We start from the raw sequence: 15,499 nt of genomic DNA, 5'->3' as shown, positions 1-15,499 counted from the left end.
AATTTTGTATGATTTATAAACTTGTTTCCCAATGGGGACCTAAATCAAGTCCCCATGAGTCGGTGTGTGTGTATCGGTCCCCACCCACCCACACACACACACACCGACTCATGGGGACTTGATTTAGGTCCCCATTGGGAAACAAGTTTATAAATCATACAAAATTTTTGTTTTGTTTTGTTTTTTTGGAGAATGTAAAAATTCAGAAAGTTTTCTGTGAGGGGTAGGTTTTGGTGTACGGTTGGTGTAGGGCGATAGAATATACAGTTTGTACAGTAGAAAACCCATTACACCTATGGAGAGACCCCACAAAGATAGTAAATCAGACTTGTTTGTGTGTGTGTGTGTGTGTGTGTGTTGCATATTGAGACAGTTCCTCGAGGTTTCATCATTAGTTTGTTCTGCTCAGCTGACCGTGATTGCTTGACCTGATACACTCATACGATAACATACAGTCACTTCGCTGCTCACTTATATATAGTAAATACCCATTGTCACTACATACAATTTAGAATTTTATAAATTGTATGGAGTGACAATACAAATTTAAATTTTTTGGAATTAGAACATTTAAAAAAGGTACTCTGAATTATATTTAATGTCGGAAGCCAGAAGTATTGAGATCATACGTGAATATGTATGATGTGCACAATAGCATGAAGCTGTAATGATGTTTTTTGCTTGAGTACTTCTGTATGTCTCTTAATTCTCTCATGCACATGGACTTTGACAGACTGCAGAGAAATGCTGCCTAATGTGAGGGAGGACATGGACGGAACAGGCTGTGAATCAGACATACACATCCTGAACACACACACACACAGAGTGCCATGGCTTAATCAGCTAATAGTGGTGAGTGGGAATGTTTCATGCTTGTAGTGCTGAATTAATTTCAACATTTTCACAGCTGAGATCTTTTGGTCATTTTCAGTGAAGCAGATCGCTCTTGGTTGTAGACACCCTCATGACTCAAAAATGCACACAGTTACACGACCGCATAAGCAGTGCATTTTACAAAAACACAATACCATCACAGCAAATCACGACACAATTTAAAGGAAAATTAATTCAATGAGGACAGCCTTTTTTATTTTATTTTAAATGCTTATATTAGTTCTTCCATACAAAATTGTGTGCTATGAACTGTAAAGTTGTCTTAGCGGTAGACTACTAATTGTTATAGGTGGATTAACTGCTGGTTTTTTCCAGGTAATCATGTCAGTAGTTGGACAACAATGCTAGTAAGTGATTTTGTCACACTAGTTCAGTGTTAACATATACAATATCTGGTGATACTTGGTTTTAACGTTGTTTCCGGTGTAATCCCTACTGAAAAAAAAACCCCCTGCTTAAACCAGTTAAAGTTATTTCCTGAGCTGGTTTAAGCTGGTCTCCCAGCCCTGAGCAAACTGACGGTTAGCTGGTTGGCCCTAAAACCAGCCAACAAACCAGCTTAACCAAAGGGGTTTAAGCAGGGATGCCTTGCCGCATAGACTTAAATTGTAAATATGTCATTGTACTCATGCTTTTTGCTTGTTTTTACAAATTGAAGGATGAGTCAAAATGGCGATTGTGAATATATAAAGTTGAGCTTGGTGGAAGTTCATGTTTAAGTTTATTTATAAAGCACATTTAAGAAAAAAAAAATGTTATACCAAAGTGCTGTACAATCTATACAAATGGAATATCTACAAAATCAAACAAAAAATGTGTTAAATAATAAACTACTAAACATTATAAACATAAACATAAAACCCCAAAAAATCTCAAATAACATCCAAAGCAACGGAGAAAAATGTGGCTTCAACTAGATTTAAATATGAAATAAATCGCATGGCTTATTTCTGCAGTAATCAATAATTTTCAGTCATTGAACCTGGAATATTTAGTGCACAATCCTTTCTGGAAACGAAATTTTTATTGTATATTCACTACCAAAGTTTGTCATTGTGTTCAATCTCATAGCTGTGAGTGAATGGGGTGTGCAAAAGAGCATGAAGTTGTAGAGATGTTTTTTGCTTAAGTAATCCTGTATGTCTCTTAATGCACTACCAAAGTTTGTCATCCCTGTTGAAAAAACAGCATATGCTGGTTAGGTATGTTTTGAAGCATATTAGCTGGTTTAAGCTGGTCAAGTGCTGATAGCTCCTGCTCAGGACCAGCTCATAACCAGCTTATAGCCAGCTCAAACCAAGCTGTCATGCTGCTTCAAAACATACCTAACCAGAATACACTGTTTTTTTCAACAGGGATTGTGTTCAATCTAATATAAACTAGCTGTAAACCAGCTAAACCTGACAATTTATTGGTTATTTTGCCCACTGTTCCCACCTCAGTCCAAAGTTTCACAGGTCTGAGGACAGGTGACAGAAGTTTCCTCCAGCAGACAGACAAGTGTTGGTTGGCGCTCTGGGTCTGCCGCAGTGTTCCCGCGCTGTGACAGATGCGTGCGAGTACCTCGGCGGGGCATCGGACTGCCAGGCCGCCATGATGGATCACACCTCTCTCGCCACCTGCTGCGGCCCAGCGAGCTCCTCTTGTTTATATGCTGCGTCTGCAGCTGGGTTGCGACGCCATCTGTCACTATCAAAGTCTTCCATGATTGGGAATGATGTTTGAGAGCGTTTAATCCAAAGTAAGACTAAATATGTGTCCCTTAACCTCAGTGAGGCTTGTTTCTGAATAAAAATGAAAAAGTTAGCAACTCTTCAGCTTAGCTTAAAGATGTTATTGCCCACAGCACTCTAAATCTTATGGGAAAAATAGAGAGAGGTGGATGAGTAGATTTATGTATGTGTTATCTCAGTATGTCTATGACACATACCCAAGAGAGCCAGAGGGAGATCGCTGCTTATGCAAGACAATGATTCAGTCTCAAGCGGATCTCGTCTTATTCCATGTTATATTCATCCATTGTCATGCAAAAAATTAGTTTGTGCTGTATAGCCACAACTGTTTCGCTGTGTAATCAGACGAGGCTTGGTTGACAAGTCCCTTGTTGTATGGGACATTTATCTCGCAATGAGATGCTGAGATCTTTATATCGTAGGATCTGTGATCCTGAGCTTCCTCTGCTGGTGTCTGCCAGACGAGGCGCATCTGCTGTTGAGAGCTGCGAGATGCAGACATCTGTCTGCAATCAAGTATCATGTGTGTCCTGACTGGAGAAGCGGAGCTAGAGACTTAAAACTGCATTTTATAAATGTCATCAAATGTCAAAGCATTTTTTTTACCACAGTCCAGTCACATGTGTGTGTGAGGTTTCTGCATTATATTAGGCCATAAACATTAAATTTGGAAGTAAAAATGCATTGCAAGTGCACAGTCCTGTTGTATTGTCATTACTCCAGTACTTAAGGGGGCGATATAGTTCCTACTAAACTTATTTATTTAGGTAGCTAGTTAAAACATCTATGGCGAAATGTTTATAGCTAACATTTTTAACAAGAATCTCTTTAAACTGTTTCTCCACCATGAAGGCCGTTGACCTGACAGAGAAAACTGTCCCTAGAAGAAGACATTTGACGGTAAATTTCAACTTAATAGCCCTTTCATGCAATGGTGAGAGTATTTTCATTGTTATGAACTGCATTCTGGCACATTTCTGACATGACATACATGTAGCTAGAAGCATTAGCATTTACTTTCATAGGGTGCTTAAGGAATAAATCCTAAAACTTGGAAACAAGTTAGCATTTAAGCACTTGTGTTCAGTTTTTGGAATGTGTTTATGTTTAAATGCTAGTAATATGGTCTGTGGTTGAAACAAGATCTGAAACTTTCCAACTTGTATATTTTAAATAAAGAATGAAAGAGTTGTCAGAAGATGTGGTAAGGTTGAAGTCATGCGACCTAAGTGTAATTCATAAAAGTTATGTTTATTTATGAAGATTACTTTCATGAATGAAACCTGTAGAAATCATGAACTTTTGTTGGCCACAGAGCAAATTTTGTAAGAAATTCAAACAATATATGCGGTTTTGTGGCTCTTTAATGTGTCGTGACAGATGGCGCCTCAATTCAAGCGGCACGTGAAGCGATCATCTCTTCCTCTTTACTAGTTATAGTGCGAAAATAAACATGAATGAACATCAGAAGGTATCTTGTTTAAACCGCCGAAAGACGTCACTACACACCATTTTTCAAGTTCAAGTCCACCGACGTTAATCTACTCTCCTGTCTGGTTTGTTTGTTGGACAAAATGGCAGATTTGGCGTTATGAATGGTCAGATCGCCTGTCAATCAAACTTCCTGCGAAGGGTCAATTGACGTGCTTGTTTTTATTTGTTGTCATTTTATTTGACCCCTTTTAGTTACTTGTAATGGTTGAGAATCCCATTTGTTTTGATGGCTTAATGGTTATTTGATTGATTATTTGATAAACTGACTCACTGGATGCCCAACTTGACACGGAATGTTTTGGAATAAGCTGCTATTTGATTCCTTTTTCAAGTGTTTATGTAGTGTTCTCTTGAGGCAGATTCAGAGCTGTGACTCAATGAAGGACAGTAGACTCTTGATTTATTTTCATTTCGGTTACGTAACGTAATAGATTTGTCAGAGGCGGCGAGAGAGACAATAGAGGACGGAGGAGATTTTGTGGGTGTCCACTTTGATCAGGGGACATCTGTCTGTCTCTTTTTCTTTCATCAGCGTTGTGTCTCCCTCTTCAAAGGTTCAGATGTGGACTTCTAAAGAGCTGTTTGTTTATCAAAGATCTGCATTGATGCTCTTCACTTTGGCTTTGATGAGTCACACAAACAAACCTCACGCTGCTGACAATTAAAGCCGTGTTGTTCCTTTGTTTATGCACAATATGTTTCTCCACGGTCACCAACCTTCAGTCTAATTAGCTGAGGAATGTTCAAATAGAGGTGATAGAGGTTATTTCTGCTTAGACCAGTATGAAGATCTAGGCTTGCTGGATCTGAGTTTAAACCTCAAGCCAGTGTTTAATCTAGCTTGCCACTCCCTTGCCTGTCCGCCTGCTTTCTTTCTTCCTTAGCATGTGACGCTCCGTATGAAGTGAGCCATTAGACATAGTAACACAATTACACCTCAGCTGCCTGGATAAACAACCAGCCCATCTGGGCTCTTATTGAATAAGCAGACCTTTACTGATATTTACAGATAAAGTCAGTCTTACATGAACAGCAGTCAGATACAGTGAGATCTATGCTTTTTAAAACTAGAATTGAGAATGTCAGACCTCACAAATCCAATCTCAAAATACAATACAAACAGAATAGGGTTACATCTATGATGTCTGTTTGCACAAATTACAATTTAGTATGGTTAGTATCATCCCTGTCATGATGTCATTTCCTGCAGTTCTAGAGTGATAAATCATATGGCATTTATAGCTCAAGCGGTTAACTAAAAACCACTTGGCTGTACAACAGTGTTATTTGGTATAATTTACATTTAGAATGTATTTTAAATTAGCTTTTATTTTTGTGTTTTCAGCTTTCATTTGAATTTGTTTCATTTGTAGTCATTTTTGATGCTCTTTTGTTTTATTAGGCTTATTTTTCTATTTTAGTACTTATTTCAGTTAGTTGCAAACATTTCTGATTTTCATTTTTAGTTATGGTAACATTGAAGTCAGGCAACCTAAGTGTAATTCATACGTTTATGAAGATTATTTTCATGAATGAAACCTGTAAAAATCATGAACGTTTGTTGGTCACAGAGCATATTTTCTGCAATAATCCAAAAGTCAATGGAAATATATACAGTGGGTACGGAAAGTATTCGGACCCCCTTAAATTTAAATTAACTTAAATGATTTTAGCAAATGGTTGCAATATAACAAAGAGTGAAAAATTTAAGGGGGTCTAAATACTTTCCGTACCCACTGTATATAAGATGATGATGCTAACTTCCAGGTTGGCCTACAAAAATATGTCATCACTGCAGTTCTCTATTATAGCATCAGATAAGGTCATTAATGTATTTTCAGTTTTCATTTTAAATTGTTGAGTTTTTAGTAATTTATGATGTACTTTTGTTTTATTAGGCTTTATTTATTATTATTTTAGTATGTTATTTCAGTTAGTTGCCAGCATTTCTAACAAAAGTTATGTTTATTTATGAAGATTATTTTAAAAATCATGAACTTTTCTTGGTCACAGAGCTTATTTTATGCAATAATCCAAAAGTCAATGGAAAAACATTTAGTTTTTATGTCTGATATTCACAAATTTTATTTTAGTATTTTAGTGAACAAAAACAAATAACTTTAGTTCCCTTTCATGGGAACTTCGAACTGCGTCCTCTAGGGGTCGCTATGGGGAACGCCTCGTCGTGACCCGTGTCTGAAGCATACATTGAAAAAACACCAAGCCCCCTAGAGGACGCAGTGTCTCGTTCCCTACTCAGGGAACCATGGTTACATAAGTAACCTGAGACGTTTTAGTTAACAATAATAAAGGTGGCAGATTTCATTTTGAGTATTTACAGGCTTTTACTGTCATTGAGACAGTACTGTCACAGATTCTAACAGATCCCTTTCTCCAGGTGTTAAAAACCTCCTTCTCCAGTCGGAATCTTTAAAATGTGCGATACTCATTACTAAGATCTTCTGAAACCCTGAAAATGTTGCATATTGACTAAGTGGCAGTAATGACACCTGTTGAGCATGCTCACCTCTCATGTGGTGTGAAGTTACACAAAGTGCTTTATGATTCAGATGACAGCTTCTGTTGATTTTGTGGTACAAGAAGCTCGCTAGCATGTTTTTTTTCTTTTAATGAGACAACCAGTGGCAAGATAAATCATATTGTATTATTTAAGTGTTAAGTATTTTCTCAGATATTAATAACTGCCTTTTACTTCGGTTTTTCCAGCATTTGCCGTCTTTTTAGGTGAATTGTAAATAAATCAAAACCAGAAGTGAATCAGCTCCTCATTAGCCAGGAAGCTGTGATGTTCTTTCTGCTTGCCCTGCTAGAGCTGCATCTCTTTTTCTGGTGTCCTGGTTGCAGGCAGAGCTGTGGGACTGCAACCAGGTCACGTCAGGGTGGCCAGCTTCTTTTCTAGATTTTCTTCATTCTGTGGCTCCATCTGTATTCTCAGCTCAAGTATTTCCAAAACGATCCTGCTAACAATGGAAGCCAGCGGATGGCTGCACTGCCAAATTGCAAATTGTTTTTGGCACAATTTGTGAATATTTTTTGATCAGTCATGAAAATTTTTGAAAACTTTAAGGGCATTAGGATTTTATGGACTGTATGAGCAAGAATTATCTGTAAGACATTGAGGTAATCATATGCATTTACATCTCACATGCTTATCTGGCATCAAACCTGTAAGTTAACATTCCCAAACTCTTATGTAACTTATGGGACTCAATTAAAATGTAGATGTCCTCAGTTGCCTTGGAAACAATCTCTGTGGGACAGATTAATTAATAAATTACACTTGGCAAACCATGAGTGGAGGAAAGGCGTGATTTTTGCACAGAATTTCTTTGTAGGATTCTTTTTATTTTAAATTGAATTAATTAAAAATGTGTTTCTGCAATAAATACCATATGCTGTAATAATAAATATTCTGAAAAGCAACCAAATTATTTTTTTATTTAATTCTATTTGACAGATTATTCTGTACAATCCTGAGGCCTAAAACCACAAGAAGGGCAGCCAAGTAAAAGGACAGAGATGCCCGCCACCGTACCCAATGCATGTGTTTCTGACACGCAAGTCAGTTCATGTCCAAACATTCACATTGCCATTAGACAAAAATGTTTGTTTGCATGCATTTTCCATTTTTTTTTTGTCATGTAAAGTGAAAATAAGAAGCAGGTTTAATTTCTTCTGCTGTTTAACATTACAAACAAAAGCCTTTTCTGGGGGAGAGCAACCCAGTTAGCTAAAACCTGCTTATAGAATCAGCTCTGGGTGTTGATTCAGGGGGGAATAAACTCAGTTGGGGTGACACATGGTGCCCCACATAGATGGCCACAATTGATATTATTTTGGGGAAAGATCTAAAACAAAACTTCGTCATTTCATTTAATAAAGTCAGTATTCCTCAAAGGAAATGGTTCCCAAATGGATCTACCTACACCTAAAGAGCTAAGCAAGGAAAATTATTAGGCCACTATTAAATATTAACACACAGTCATTAGTTACTTGGACAGAGACAGAGCTTAAGGCTGATTTGGCCTGTCAAATGACTATTTTAAAAATTAAAGCAAGACACCAGGTCTAAATATATACGGCACTTATTATTATCCTCATAATCAGGTTCAGGCTGTCATGCAAGTCCTGTTCATTTTTTCTAGGTCTGCATTTATAATTTATGACTTTCAACAATCTAAACAATGAACTGAAATGTACTGCAGCTACTTTGCCTTGAGGAGATATTTGCCAAACTGACGGCAAGCTTGTGCACTTCTAAAATTCAGAACTGAAGTGAGAATGACTTTTACCTTACAGTTCAATTTCTGAATTCTAAAATTCATGTTCAACTCTAATTTTTCACTAAAAACAAACTTTGTCAAGTATAACTTTCAGTTGTAGCTTGACAGGTTTAAAAAGCCCTGAAATGTATAGGTTTATCTGCCTTACAGACAGGGACAATGAATTAAAGAAACTATTAAAAATATATATATTTTATACACTATCAGTGAAAGGTTTAGGATCAGCAAGATTTTTTTTGACATATGTATTCATTTGCTTTTAATGAAAGATGTATTTATTTGTTTCATTTTTAATACAGCCAAATTATCGACTTGGAATTTTGCCCAACCCTGCAGGATAGTGTGAGGTTAGGGGTCTAATATAGAGTAATATGAAGCGTATGAATTACTTTCACTTTTATATCATAATCATCCATCTAAAAACATCTTGCACGAAAGGGATGGAGCATTAAGAGAAACCAGAGAGAAAAAACAAAGCACTCGCTCATATTTTACCCCATAAACTCTACCTCCCCCAACAGTTGTACCATTTCCAAGTGGCAATAAAACCCACCAGCATCACTCAATGTAATCCCAACAGAGGGATCCATAACAGCCCCACGCACCCTGATGTCAGTAAATGTACAACAGTGCTCTCTTTGGCATCGCCTGCCAGGTTGTATGAGGTCATTTAGTGCAAGTTGAGTAGATGTACCTCACTGACAAATTTCTTTTCTGCATTCCTCTTCTTTCTTTTGTCTCTCTGTGCTTCCCTTGCTCTTTTTCTCTTTTGCTGACTTACTCTCATTCATCTTCTGCCTTTTGAAGAGTGTATCCTCTTCAGCTTCAGAGTTGGTCTAACTCGGATGACTCCCGTGGCTGTGAATAGATAGTGTTGTGTTGCTAGGAGACGACTGAGATCAGTTAATCTGTGGATCGTGTGTACAGCGTTTGCCCTACCTGCCCGCTCTGTAGCTCACATCCTGGGGGATGAACCATGAACTCCTGATGACCCCATATATGCATATCAGAAAAAAAACATGTCTTCTCCCTGTACAGTGATAGACACCCTGACAATTGCAGATGCATAGCTGTACCTTATTGGCTACTGCACTGCAAACAAATAATTTTCCTCAGTATTTTTGTCTTGTTTTCCAGTACAAATATCTTAACATTCTTAAGTCAAGACACATTTACTTGAGAAAAAAAAAAAGGTTTAACATATAGTCTTGTTTCCGGAAAATGTATCAAAATGAAGTTAGTTTAAGTTTAAACAAGTAAAAAATGGGGTAGGAAAAATGAACTTAATTTCTAAGGAATTGCCATTGGGAGATATTTGACCTTGTTTTAAGCTAAACTCACAAAATTTTGGTAATTTTTTATAGAAAACAACAGGAAAACAAAAGACAAAAATACTAAGTAAGATTTGTGTCATTGATTGATTGCAGTGTGGCTAATTATTAGAGGGTTTTTTTAATTAAAGTTATTAGAGACCTTTTTATCAATGATGGGCTATATTGGCTGATTTTTAACTCCTTACATAATGATTACTTTTAATATTTTCAGTGTTTATTCTGTCATATACATACATAGTTTTAGACATTAAACGAATATCTGTATTTCATACTATACATTATGATGTTATGTTGTGATGCCTAAATTCACTTTTTATTTTTTTACAATTTATTGTTTATTTAATAACTTATTTGCAATTGTAGTTTTTAGTGTTTTATTTTTTATTTATACAAATTGCATAGCATTTAAGCTAAAACTTTTCAATAACGTTTCATTTGTTAACGTTAAATACATTAGTTACCTTAAACAATACTTTATAGCATTCATTAATCTAATGTTAATCTCAACATTTATTAATACATTTGTAAGATCAAACTTGTATCTGTTAACATTAGTTAATGCTCTATGAACTAACATGAACATTTTTGTTAATTGACATCAACAAAGGTTAAAAAATTAGCAATGTTAATAAATGAGACCTTGTCATAAAGTGCTACTGATTAATAATAACAGCTATTAGAGATTCAGATCTTGGCAAAAAAAAGGTTAATATGTGTCCTTGATGATAACCTCTTCAGGTACAGTAGTGCAAGCAGTGGTTCTTGATACTGTTCTCAATGTCACTCTTCTGTATTGGTTGCGTTTGTGTTGGATGCTGCTTCTTCTTACTAATACCACCTAATCTAACTAAAGCCCTGTAATCCACTTAAAATGATGTTATGAGGGAGCTGCTGGATCCGTGAGGATGCTTTTATGAGAATGAGTTTCTGTCTTCATGTACTGCTGCGACCTGTGCGTCTCACATTGAGGAAACAAAAACACATCAGATAGTGACTGCAAAACACTTCACAATAAATAAATAAATAAATGGTGCGTTTGATAGATACATTAATTTAATTGAAAGTCATATCTGCTGTAGGGTCTTCTTATAAATATTATCTATCTGTTAGATGTCCTTAAAGTATAATGTGTAATTTTGTAATATGTCCTACAGATTCATTATGTGGTCGCTCCATATCTCCTCCTTTGGTTTACAGTAAATACACCTCCTCACATATTCAAAGTACCCATGTCATTATACACATTTGTGTCCTCATAAACCATATATACCTGTACACACACACACACACACACAATCACACAGTTCTTCAAATACGCCCTAGAGTAAATCCTCATATTTGCTGAGATCAGAGTTAGCTGCTTATTTGCTCAGTAAATGCAGTGCTCGGGTGAGCTCACCTCCCCTCAGCTGCACCCAGACAGCGAACACTGCATATCTTTTCATAACATAGAAATCATGACCTTGGGGAGCAATCTAACCTGCAAAAAAGTTATTAAAAATCTATTTATATTGTCATGGAAGATTTCTTTCCTCTTTGCCATTTGATAATATACACCTTTTTAAGAACTGAGATATTTGCTTTAGAGTGTCAATTTTTAAAAGTTAAAAAAAAATCTATCTAAACGTAATTGTCTGTCTGTCTATCCATCTATCTATCTATCTATCTATCTATCTATCTGATGAAACTCCAACTTTCTTGTCATTCAAAGCTATGAGCTCGTGATGCCTAGCAGCGCGTATCTATACTGTGCGGCGCGAGCTCCTTGTATGGAGCGACACGCGTGAGGAAGATCGCGCGCAGATGGGTGGGGGCCTTGTGGAAACTGATCCGCCACATCGCGCACGGTCTAAAACAGACTCTTAACGTAATGCCAAACCGGAGGGACACGGAAACGCCCCGCACCCGACTCCCCCGGCCAGTCTCCACATCTCTGGGGAAACATCTGAACTAATTCAACAGGGCAAAGGCTGAAGTAGCTTGAGGGACCAAAAGCACCTGAGATTTGTTTGTGGAAGTATAGCGGCGCTCATGGCGGCAGCTCGGCTGCTTTAGGAGGGTCACTTCAGTCAGTGGATTTTAGAGGGAGAAACTCGTCTGTTGGATGTCAGTCAGAAGAATAATGGATGCGCTCAGATTGTCCGCTGCTATTCTTCTACTTCTGTCTTTATTCAGCTGTGGAAGCGCTATACAGTTTCCCGACTCCCATCTGTAAGTAGGCAGCACAAAACTTGCTATTATTGTTATGATTTCTGAGTTGTTTCACTTCTTTCTATCAACATTTTTGTTGGCTATAATTGCAAAAGACTTTTACGTTTTTGTATTCCAAGAGCGGAAGATAGACTGGTACTCTTCAAGCCAGAAGTTGCGTCTTACTGGACGCGTTTACACGTTCTGTATTCGCTATTTTGGGCACAGTTGTTGGTAGATACACATGCGTCAGACGGACGTCTTTGGCCGTTGCGTCGCGTTTCAGTGGCGGTGTTTTAAGTTACAATTTTTATCAATCGATTTGACACTTTTCTCCAATGCAGTGTACTTGTTCTCAAAACAATTAGCACAGTCATCCAGACACAAAAATATCTTAACCAAACAGTTCAACTTCACTGCAAAATGAAGCACTGCAATTTTTTTCTAGTAATGCATTACAGCTGTCGATGCACATATATGTTAATGAAAATACATGTTTATTGCAATTCTTCAACAGGGAGTTTTGTTTTGCATAAATTGTGTCTATCTAAACGAAATAAAAATACTTCCAAAACCGCATACTTTTGATTCTATTTACTTTCTGCATCGTTCTCTTAGGATCTCCTCATTTCTGGTGTATCCCTGTTAATTGTCTGTCTATATTTCCATGTCCTCTCTCTTCCAGTAATTTCTCTCCCTCAGTTCTTTCTGCTTCAAAAACAGTGTGTGTTTGCTGTATACATGAATTATCCTGAATTACTGATCTTGCATTTCATTTATATCTGGACTAAGACTAAGAATCAGTACTATCAACAATCACAGTCCAAGGTTCTTCACAGCAATGCCATAGCAGAACCATTTTTGGTTCCACAAAGAACCATTGAGTCAAAGGTTCTTTAAAGAACCATCTCTTTCTTAGCTTTTTATAATCTGAAGAACCTTCTTTCGCCACAAAGAACCTTTTGTGAAACAGAAAGGTTCTTGAGATGTTAAAGGTTCTTTATGGAACCATTTTGACAAAAAGGTTCTTCTATGGCATCGTGAAGCACCTTTATTTTTAAGAGTGTAAGCAATTGTGATACATGTGTAAACAATTAGGAAAACTGCATTTCTTGTGTTGAGTGTATGATTAACCGAATAGTTGTCAGTTTAGAGCCAATCGAAAATACACCGTTCATTTGATAGAATGACAAATTACAGAATTTTGTTTGTTGCGTTTGGACAAATGGTACATAAAAGTTTGTGATTTTGTGTAAAATGTTTTTTCAGATATTTTAAAGTATTGGTTGGTTGTATGAACTATTGAGAAAACATTTCAGTTTTGTGCACATTGTTTTGAGGAAATTATTTGCATGATTTGTAATTTGTATGAAATGAATGAAAACATTCTATCTGTTTAGGAAAATTACAAAGTATTCAGATCAATGTGTTAACTGTCTTGAGGACAGTGACCTGAGTTTAAGCCTCAAAATAGAACACAAAACTGACCACAGAAGTATCATAAAAGTAGTTCATATGACACGTTTACAACATTTCATGGAGATAAAATACAGGCCATATGTGATGAACAGATGAGATTTAAGTTGATTTTTCCTAAAATCTTCACCTATTTGTTTTTGGCATGTTCCGTCCATGACATCCTATTCATGAATGAATTATTCATTTGAGTCAGATCTTTTAAATGAATCACGTTGATCCAATAATATACATATTATATATATAAAGGGGATATTTTGGTAAATATCTCTGTGTCCAAAACTGTTACCAACTAAATCTTTTTTAAAGTACCGCAGAAAAAGTCATACAAGTTTAAAAAAACACGAGGGTAATAAAGTGATGCCAGAATTTGTGAGCTTTCCCTTTAAATCATTCATATTATTTTCATTATAAACTGTGAACTGTGTAATCTTTTAACAAATGAGTTCACAACATGTTTTGTGCTTTTATAACATCAGCAAGGCTGCTACCTGATGTGCCACCTGTGTCCTGTGAGTTATTTTTAGTTGAGCAGAGCCTATCACCTGTCCACATTATTTCAAACTCAAGCATGTGAAACCATACCTTTTTTTTTACCAATCACCATAAGATTATGTAATAAAACTCACCTTCAGATGCCGTACCTGTCTGCTCTCTTGCGAGTGTATCAGAGTTGCTTGACCGTGCTCTCCATCCTGTAGCCTCATTTGTTGGGTTTTAGTGTGTTTCACAACATCTTCAAACTGATATAGTCCCCTCTCTATGACAGATTGGACACAAGAACAGCTCAAGGCGTAGAAGCAATCATCTGTCAAATGCAAGCAATCAGATTCCACTCTTTGCTTGAGATTGTTTGGGGTTGAGACAGAGTTTGGTAATATGTAAATCACAGTCTGATGTCCTTAGGCCTGTGTCTGATCTGTGTTTTGAGCTTGTACCTGATCTAACAAGTTAAAGTTGACTTGAAATCAAAATCTAGTCTATTTACTTGGTCTTGTTGAATGATTTCTTGGTTTATGTTGTAAATAGACAAAATGGTCATGTCTTTAGTCAAAATGTAATAACTTGTTTTGTTTCTAAAATGATGTGACGAGTGGGGGCGGGGCTGAGAGCCGTGGGAAAGGAGCGAGGCCGGTGGAGTAATTGATAATCAGCGACAACAGTGAAAGAGGAGAGAGGACCAGGCCTGGATTTTATTTTGTGTTTTGGTTTTGTTTGTGCGCGACAGTCGTCCGCGAGGGGCTGTCGCACTATTTTGTGTTTGTTTATTTTATTAAAATTTTCTTTGAGCGTTCGCCAGTTCCCGCCTCCTTCTTCCCGAACTACGAACGTTGTTACAAATGACTTTCCTTTTTAGCCGACATCACAAATTCTGGTGCATTCTGATATTTAACACCCATTTTCTTTCATGCAACAATCAAAACCCAACAGATAAACGGATGTTCCAACTTTCATTCCTTCCTGCATATATACAGTGGGTACGGAAAGTATTCAGACCCCCTTACCAGTCTTCAGTGTCATATGATCCTTCAGAAATCATTCTAATCTGCTCATTTGCTGCTCAAGAAACATTTATTTTTATTATTATCAATGATGAAAACACTTTTTTTTTCTGACTGCTTAACATTTTTGTGGAAGCCATGATATTTTTTTTTTTCCAGGATTCTTCAATAAGTAGAAAGTTCAAAATAACAAAAAAACAAATGTATTTACTGTAATTTTTGATCAAGATAATGCATAATTGCAAAGTAAAAATAATTTATGTAAAAAAATAAAACAATCTTACTGCCACCAAACTTTTAAACACTGGAGAGCAAAGTACTTACTAAAACTGATCATTTTTGCTAAAAGTAACAATTACTGTCTAATTCAAACTGTCAAATGGTCAAAATGCAACCAAACGTATTAATGCCTCATGCTGGGGAAGAGGGTGTTTTCCTTGTGCAAGCCTTTTAAATTTTTTTAGTTTGACTTAAAGGGGTCATAGGATGCCCATTTTTCACAAGTTGATATGATTCTTTGGGGTCTTAATGAAAAGTCTGTAACATAGTTTGGTTCAAATTTCTCAATGGTA

The 15,499-nt window shown here is 36.6% G+C and overlaps 1 protein-coding gene across 1 annotated transcript in view; it reads left to right on the top strand.

Annotated features, from left to right (window-relative positions):
- The first annotated feature begins 11,428 nt into the window (after positions 1 to 11,428).
- The window catches only part of LOC107695911 (voltage-dependent calcium channel subunit alpha-2/delta-1-like), a 65,729-nt gene continuing 61,658 nt past the window's right edge, over positions 11,429 to 15,499 (top strand). The window contains exon 1 of the mRNA XM_016496024.1: positions 11,429 to 11,970. Coding sequence (XP_016351510.1) covers positions 11,864 to 11,970 — 107 coding nt within the window. The 5' untranslated portion in view covers positions 11,429 to 11,863. The remainder of the gene's footprint in view (positions 11,971 to 15,499) is intronic.

Source organism: Sinocyclocheilus anshuiensis, unplaced genomic scaffold (genome assembly GCF_001515605.1).
Source record: "Sinocyclocheilus anshuiensis isolate Anshui unplaced genomic scaffold, SAMN03320099.WGS_v1.1 scaffold538, whole genome shotgun sequence".
Taxonomy (NCBI): domain Eukaryota; kingdom Metazoa; phylum Chordata; class Actinopteri; order Cypriniformes; family Cyprinidae; genus Sinocyclocheilus; species Sinocyclocheilus anshuiensis.
This window is presented reverse-complemented; position numbering and strand designations above follow the sequence as displayed.